Raw genomic sequence first — 8,410 nt, 5'->3', positions numbered from 1 at the left:
TACATTTGTCCATAATATTTTAATACTTTTCCACTTTTAAATACTGGTTTTAATTTTGTGATTGTAACATGGAAGATCCAACTTTATTATTTTTTAAAAACATCATCAGGATCATAAAGCTATTATAGAATAGTTATACTCTACACACTCCCAAGGTACTTTAAAATGATTATGTTTTGAGTTTGTAGATGAACAATGACAGTATTCCAAATACACTGTCTGTACAACTTGGACTAAATACTGGTGAAAGTGTTTAACTGGACAAAAAACTGATAAGCTTAAAGATAACCAGCACAATTTCACAAGAGAACCAGCTCAGCCCAACTAAAATTTTAATAGCAGCTGACACTGATGTTTGTACAGGGGTACAAATTAGCCAATGAAACTGAACAAGAGGAAAACCTGTTGCTCCTTTCCCTTATTTTGTATTCTTACGCCTCTCTCCCAGCCATCCCCTCCTTAGTCTGGCTGTCTTTGTGGCAATCCCAAACCAAGAGCTGCTGTGATCAAAATTAGGAGTCCTCATTTCCAAGCGAAACACTGTGCTCTCTTGTCCTGTACAGTGGGCACTCAGGGACAAACCCATCATTACCAATATTTTTCAAGTTTCTATCACAGTACAAAAGAGTGAGTAGAAAAGAGAGTAAAAGGGTATTTTGTTTTGTTTGGGGAAGAGAAGAAATTACTGTGTTTGGGAAAACATCATGTCCATTCAGACAATGACTAGGAATTAGTCATACAGATATAATCCTAGAGGGTCTGAATATTTTTTAAAACGGCTAGTACCTCTCCAAATTTTGACCTCTTTAAAACTCTTTTCGTATTCCCCAACTGATTTCTAAATCTGATCGGATGGGATTAAACTCTAGTGAAGTACCTGTACACTTATCTAAAGGTAAACATGTCTTTTTCTTCTTTTTTTAATACAAGTATTTTTAGTGTAATCATTTCATTTACAGAATTGCAAAAGTGTATCATTAACATTTAGTGCAAATGCAACTAAAGGTAATTATAGACACTGCTTTGTAAGCTTTCCATATCTTTGTAAAATGAAGCTATCCAATTTAGTCATGAAAAAGTTACTTGTCCGTGTTCATGAGAGTTACCAGACATGGCAAACAGAGAAACATTTATAGTGGGCATAGAGAATTTTTTTGAAGATTCCCATCAGCGGCTATGGTGAATAAACCCTCCCCCCCAACCCTCCCATATCCCATCCCAAACCCACAGCTGATTGTAAAATAAAATACACATTTGAGGTATAAACTTTTCTTTTTTAAACATCACAATATAAAATGTTAACTGGTGATGTAGTAAACTCATATGATAATTTGTCTTATTTGCCTTACTAGCATTACCACCATATAGGCACTTTTCCACACAGTCAAATTATGAACAGCGTTTTTCTGTAATAAGGCATATTCCATGCACATCATTTAGAGAAAGGTAAATTAAAAAATAGAAAAGATTTATGGAGCATGAAATCTGCGTGCATGTAATATAAGCATATGTTTTATATGTATTATTTCTCTCTGTACAGAATAATAAATACCACTATATCTGATGCAAGTAATTCACTTCCAGGATTGTGCATATTAAGTGATCAGACTAATCCCATCATTAAATTATCACCTTGCATTCATCATTAAGACTCCATTACCATGTATGAAATATATACAGGACATGTTCCAAGTGACATGACTTTCTGCTTTACAAAATGGGTCTGATTTCTGTGTTTCTACAGAGATGAACAAATCAGCAAAGCATCTAAAAATGCCTCTGACATATGTAAGCACATTTGTGTATAAACACAATGAAGATTTTGAAGTGGGCAGTCATTTCTACTTCAGTGAGTCCCATTCCTTGCCTCAACTCCATGCTTCAAGGTTTTTCAGAGGCCTAAAACTAAAGAAGGTATTTTACATTTAAGTTCTTACAGCAACTAAAGGAAGAATTTCAGTTTGAATCACATGGAATCCTTTACTGCTTTGCTGAAAATTCTGAGCAAGAGGCAAAGAGGAGCACTGCTCACATTTTCTATGCACATCTTGCAACAAAGCCTTTAAATGGACCCAAATTAGAAGAGCTAACATGCCTGTTACGAATACCAGAGACACTGAATCAAATGTCAAACCCAGACAGCCTGATTTACCTTAATGAGAAATACCGTGTATCTTCTAACAAATTTCAAGAAAACATGAGCTTGTTTTATCCTTACCATTGTACCAGAAAGCAGTTTATACCCACAAGATTTGTATGTTTCTGTTTGGAGGCAGGCAGAACCAATTGAGGAATTACCAAATTGTGTTTGTAAACAAACTGAAAAAAAATCTGTAGCACACAGTACACAACTAAAAATACAATAGAAATAGAAAGATACCTGGGGGAAAAAATAAAGCTTTTCACTCTTTCTCCATCAGAACCAAGGTTCTTCATAGGAGTAAGACTATAGAAAAGGCAAAATCACAGGTTACTGACAGCCCTCAGTTATTAAGAGACACTAGGTAACAACATGAATCATTATAGAAATCAGCAGCAATGAATTCTATGATTATACAAAGCAAAAAAGTCAAAAAATTCTGAACACAGATTTAACCATAGGCCTGAAAAAAGAGCCCCATCCAGGTATGTGGTGCACAGAAAACACATGCCCCATGTGCATTCAACTTTTGTGCTTTTCTTTTGTGCACAAAACCTGATACAAATGAGGATCTTAGGCCGGACCATAGTAAATTAAAAATTCTGAAAAAGTTTCCAAAAATTAAAGCATCAATTCCTAATTGTGATTCAAAGTTGATTTTTTTCTCTTCTAGGAGCAAGCAAATAAAAATATAGCCATATACATGTAATTTTACATGTATTTATAGTTATATGCTGAGCGAGGAGATCTAACAGGAGACAGCTAGTGTTAGATGTTCACCTTTGCTATTGCAGTATTTCTTCATTTTTGTACACAAGGCCAGGGTGTTGGGCCACAGACAAGGCTATAGATCCTATGTTCCAGCTTAGAGCATTCAATTTTGTTTTTTATTTTTTCCTCCAACATGGAATGTCACACAGCCTTGCTTCAGTCACTGCAGGAAAGAAAACAAGTAAAAAATTAAGCAATATATTATTACTAACAGCTGCAAGACTACCCAAACAGGTTCCTCCTACCCTCTGAATTCATGGAATACATAGCTCTCTATTAGAAATTTATGCTTTAAAGATTTCCACCTTTAAAAATACAAACTTATTAACCTTACATATTTAAAACTTATCTCATCAGCAAGGAATAGAAGGCCTAAGGAATATTTTGAAAGCTAGAAAAAAAAAAAAAAGGAAATACGCCAAAGATAAATAAGCAAAGAGGGAATCAATCAGAAGTCTCTGGATTTGTAGCCCCCAATCCAGCATTTCTTTCTTCTTAGCCTTCAATAAAAATTATGCTATACAATACCATTTATCAAGAATTTACAAGTTTTGGGTGCCTGGGTGGCTTAGTTGTTTAAGCGACTGCCTTCGGCTCAGGTCATGATCCTGGAGTCCCGGGATCGAGTCCCGCATCAGGCTCCCTGCTCAGTGGGGAGTCTGCTTCTCCCTGACTCTCCCCCCTCTCATGCTCTCTATCATTATCTCTCTCTCAAAAAAAAAAAAAAACTTAAAAAAAAAGAATTTACAAGTTTTATTTAAGCTCTGGGAAAGAGGTCTGTCTTATCTTAAACAAACATACTCAGACATTGTCACATAAGTTTTAGAGTTTTGACTATGAGGGGCGCCTGGGTGGCTTAGTTGGTTAAGCGTCTCTCAATTTCGGCTCACGTCGTGATCTTGGGGTACTGAGATCAAGCCCTGCATTGGGCTCTGCACTGAGCATGGAGCCTGCTTAAGATTCTCTCTCTCCCCCCCCACCCCCACTCTATGTTAGGATCCACTTCATACATACATCTTCCCAAACATTGTGAAACAAATACTACTATAGGTAAACAAAGATTTTTCACCATGTGTTAAGGTTTGAATTTGGTTCTTTGTCAGAAAGCTCAACTGGATTCAAGGCCAGAGCTAACTTTTGGCCAGTGAATCTTTTCAGGTCTCTCTTTACATACACTCACATTCACCCCAAAACAATGCTTCCTCCTTCCTCTGAGATGAATTTCAAGCCCCTCCCCTCCAGGTCCTGTGTGCATATGTATGCGTGTGCACACACAGACACACACTCACACAGTCAATAAAACAATGCTCCAAATCCAACAGTTCTGAGGCAAATATTGTTAAGACTATTAGCATGTATTTTTCAAATTCTTAAGAAAATTCTTCTTTTCGAACACAGTGGAGAGCATGTTCTAGTTGTAACTGCATTTTCATTTCTTTTGCTTAATACACAGTTATATTTTCTGCCCTGCTTATCAGCAACGCTCAGGGTAGAGGTGAAGAAGAGAGAAAGCAGATTACAGCTGCACACTTGGGTCTTGATTAGAGCAAACAGCATTCTTTAGCCATCTTAAGGCTGTGGGGAGAGACATCCAGCTAAGTCAGGTGACAAGCCTGCTGCCATCACGTGGCATCACGTTTCTGGTTTATTTGAGATAACAGTGCAGAGACAAAACCAGCACATTTCATGTCCAGATCTAGCCGTAACAAATTCTAAAGTACAAGATATTCTAAAAACTGCCAGCACATTTATGCAGTGCACTTATGCTTGAAGAAAGAGTCTCTCAAAGCTTAGGCTGTATCCCAAAACACTAAGCATTCAGATAAGACCAGAATCTGTTTAACATTTTCAGGTAAGCTTTTTCCTGGGAAAAGCTAAGTCTCTGCGACATCACTGCCACAACTCTTGTGTTAGTATATGACAATAAATTTAGTCTTTGAGGTTTTTTTTTCCTTTAAGAAAGGCATACCAAAAACAGCATCAGAAATCATAATTAGTTAAAAATATCAGTCATTATATAATTATTGAATGTATCACTTTTATCTAAAGAAAGTGACTCAAGAATATACATTTCTCAGCCAATAACTTAATACTCAATATAGGAGAGAATGAGAGGACATTCATAAATACTTGTGACTTATGAGTTATACTTTGGTAATCTCTATCAAAAATTTAAATGTTAACACATACTGAGAGTTCACAGCAACAGAATTATACAAATTGTTCTCAAACGGACCAAGAAATGTTCAAACTGAAGAGAAATACAACAAAAACTACACTGAGAGAGTATTTTTTACCTACCAAGGTGGAACAATCCAAGTTCTATTTCATACACCGAATGAGAGGGTCCAGGGAAATAGGCACTCCAATACGCTATTGCTGGTGAGACAGTAAGTTACTACAACCTCTATAGGGGGTGATACCTAAATTATAAATGCACAAACCCCCTAGAGGTGCTGGCAGTGTCATATCTAGTAATTTATCCCACATATCAACTTGCAAGTGGATATAATTATAACACCGTTCTAGCAAAAACTGGGAACAACCTCAATGTCTAGCAGTGGTTAGATAAATTATGTGCATCCGTATGCTGGGATACTGTGTAGCCGCAAAAAAATAAGGAGGGAGGTCCATAGTGTTATGCAAAGACCTTTAAAGTAAAGCAAGTGCAAAAACAAGATGCAGAACAGCGTGTTTTCTTAAACAACAACAAAAAAGTGTATGTGTGGGAGGAATACACGTGTATTTGCTTGTTCAGGCATAAAAAATTCTCTGAAAACATACTCAAGAAACTAGTAATATCAGTTTTGCTCTTCTCTTTGGGGCTGGAGGGAGGGCAAAACTGGGTGAGTAGGGGACAAGGGATAAATGTCACTGTTTATCTTTTCAGACTATGAACCATGTTAACATAGCTCAGGTCGTTATCCCAGGGTCTTGGGATCGAGTCCCGCATTGGGCTCCCTGCTCAGTGGGGAGTCTGCTCCTCCCTCTCCCCCTCCCCCCGTGCTTGCGCATGCTCTCTCTCTCTCTCTCTCTCCCCCAAATAAATAAATAAAATCTTTATTAAAAAAAATAATAAGCATGATCCCAGGGTCCTGGGATTGAGCCCCGCATCGGGCTCCCTGCTCCCTCTCCCACTCCCCCTGCTTGTGTTCCTCTCTCGCTGTGTCTCTGTCAAAAAAATAAATAAAATCTTTAAAAATAATAATAATAATAAACATTCCAGCTCTTTGTGCAAAGACGTTCAGCGCATATTTGGCAGTCAAAATATGGAACCGATCCAGACATTAATGTGGGACTGGCTAATATATTCTGCAACATTCATATAACAGATTTTAAAGGAATGAGATAGTTTTATATGTCTCATATCTTTATATGCAGTAACAGTCAAGATATATTGTTAGGTAGAAAAAGCAAGCTGCAAACAGTAAGTATAGAATAAACACATTTTAAAAAAATAATAATATACGTCACTCACAACATACATACAAAAGTATGGAAGAATAAACAACGAACCTAAAGTAATTTCTGGGAAGGGAAAAATATGGGGAATTTGTCCTTCTGGAATTCTATGGCTCCATAATGTTAAAATCTCTTTGCATAAGCAGATACTATCTAACATAAGCATGAAAAAAACACATTTTAAAGGCCAAAACTACTACAACTTTGTCTGGGAACATCATAAAATACAGAAACTATTTCCAACAATTAACTAAATTTTAATATCTGCAAGGTTATATTAAAGTTTTTAAAAAAGGATAATATATATCTTCCAGTACCTGTTAATACTAGAACAAAATGGGTTTTCCCGCAGTTTTTTCTTGGACGTAAGAAGTAAAACGTTTTAGAAACTTTGGATACTCTCGCTTTGCCACTGCCCTTAACACTGAGGCTGGTGCCCATCCTCCAGGGTTCACTGCAAGATAAAGGAAAACTAAAACCTGTTAAGATACAATTCTCCAAATGTATGTGAAGCACTCATTTTGTTCCTTTGCTTTTAAAAAATTTCTCATGTTGGAATAGTTAACATCTCTTAAAGTCCTGACCTGACCATTAAATCCTTCATGCTACCACCAGACAAGAACACACAGCAAATAAGAAAGCATTTATTACCTGGCTAAAATGTTCCTGGCTCCCTAAATTATATGCAAATATTAATATAGCAACATTTTAGGTTATGTTAGATTTGTCAAACTCTACTATAATCAAACTGTCTCTTTAAATGTAGTAGCAGTTATGTCCCTGTATAAAAGAAGATTTGAGGATTTGATTAAAGGGACTCCAGTGACTCTTGCAGGTCGGAAATGGATGTAGTAAGAAACCTAAGCAGGCAATGATTCAGAAACAAAAAAGCCTGACAATGAGAAAAAGAACTGTTAATTTCCTTAATCATTATTGCTTATACTCCCAGTTATACATATATTTTATTAGACAAATATATAATAAGATGGTTCTTAAAGCCAAGCATATGTGAAAGTGATCTAGAGATGAAATATTAAAATTTATCTACCCAGCCCCAGTCTCAGAAATTCTGATAGAGTAGTTCCGGGGTGAAATTCAGACATGGGTATTTTCAAGTTTCCTGATAATTTTGATACACATCTCTCCAAATTAAAAATCATTAATCTAAATGATAAAAAAACTAAAAAGACATTTAGATCATAGTAAGAAAATCAAGGGGCGCCTGGCTGGCTCCGTTAGAAGAGCATGTGACTCTTGATCTCGGGGTTGTGAGTTTGAGCCCCATGTTGGGTGTAGAGATTACTAAAAATAATAGTAAAGGGGTGCCTGGGTGGCTCAGTTGTTAAGCGTCTGCCTTCGGCTCAGGTCATGATCCCAGGGTCCTAGGATCAAGCCCCACATCGGGCTCCCTGCTCGGCGGGAGGCCTGCTTCTCCCTCTCCCACTCCCCCTGCTTGTGTTCCCTCTCTTGCTGTGTTTCTCTCTGTCAAATAAATAAATAAAATCTTTAAAAAAAAAAATAGTAAAAAAAAAAGAAAAGAAGAAGGAAAAAGAAAATCTGTATGACCAAGTTGCAAAAAGAACCCCCAGATACATACCATTAGCTACATATGTAATCTTGCATAGGATATTGTCCCTGCTGATCTCCTGGTTCCCCTCTGGTGGGCTTACCAAGGTCTGACAAATCATAGCAATATTTATCTTGGCACGGACACATCGATTGTTCAGCTGCCAAAACAAATAACAGAAACGAAACATCAGTATAGGAGATGCCTAGTATTTTATAATCCCTACTGGTCTAATAGTACGTTAGGTTATCCAAAACCACAGCTCATCACCAACCTCTCCAACCAAATCTTATAAGTACCAATAGCTAACACATGCCAAGCTGCTATGACAGCAGGAATAATTTTCTCTCCTCTTAAGTAGTAGATGGACCTAAACCGAGGTAGAAACCCAGAGGTTTTGCTAGCAGTTGATCATGGCTTGAGAGAGAACTGTGGAAGCAGCCTTCCACTATCTACCTCTTCAGTTCTGT

The 8,410-nt window shown here is 37.1% G+C and overlaps 1 protein-coding gene across 5 annotated transcripts in view; it reads right to left on the bottom strand.

The window, feature by feature from the left end:
• The window catches only part of CERT1 (ceramide transporter 1), a 117,271-nt gene continuing 108,861 nt past the window's right edge, over nt 1-8,410 (bottom strand). For 3 of the 5 annotated variants that reach the window (XM_078067180.1, XM_078067176.1, XM_078067178.1), the window contains 3 exons: nt 7,971-8,100; nt 6,691-6,827; nt 1-3,074 (listed from right to left, as the gene is read on the bottom strand). In XM_078067180.1, the coding sequence (XP_077923306.1) occupies nt 6,700-6,827; nt 7,971-8,100 (258 nt within the window). In that variant the 3' untranslated portion in view covers nt 1-3,074; nt 6,691-6,699. The remainder of the gene's footprint in view (nt 3,075-6,690; nt 6,828-7,970; nt 8,101-8,410) is intronic. The other 2 variants (XM_078067177.1, XM_078067179.1) reach the window with 1 other exon arrangement.

The sequence above is a fragment of the Halichoerus grypus genome, chromosome 2 (genome assembly GCF_964656455.1).
Source record: "Halichoerus grypus chromosome 2, mHalGry1.hap1.1, whole genome shotgun sequence".
Lineage (NCBI taxonomy): Eukaryota > Metazoa > Chordata > Mammalia > Carnivora > Phocidae > Halichoerus > Halichoerus grypus.
Note: the sequence above shows the minus strand (reverse complement) of the source record. Positions and strands in the feature narration are given on the sequence as shown.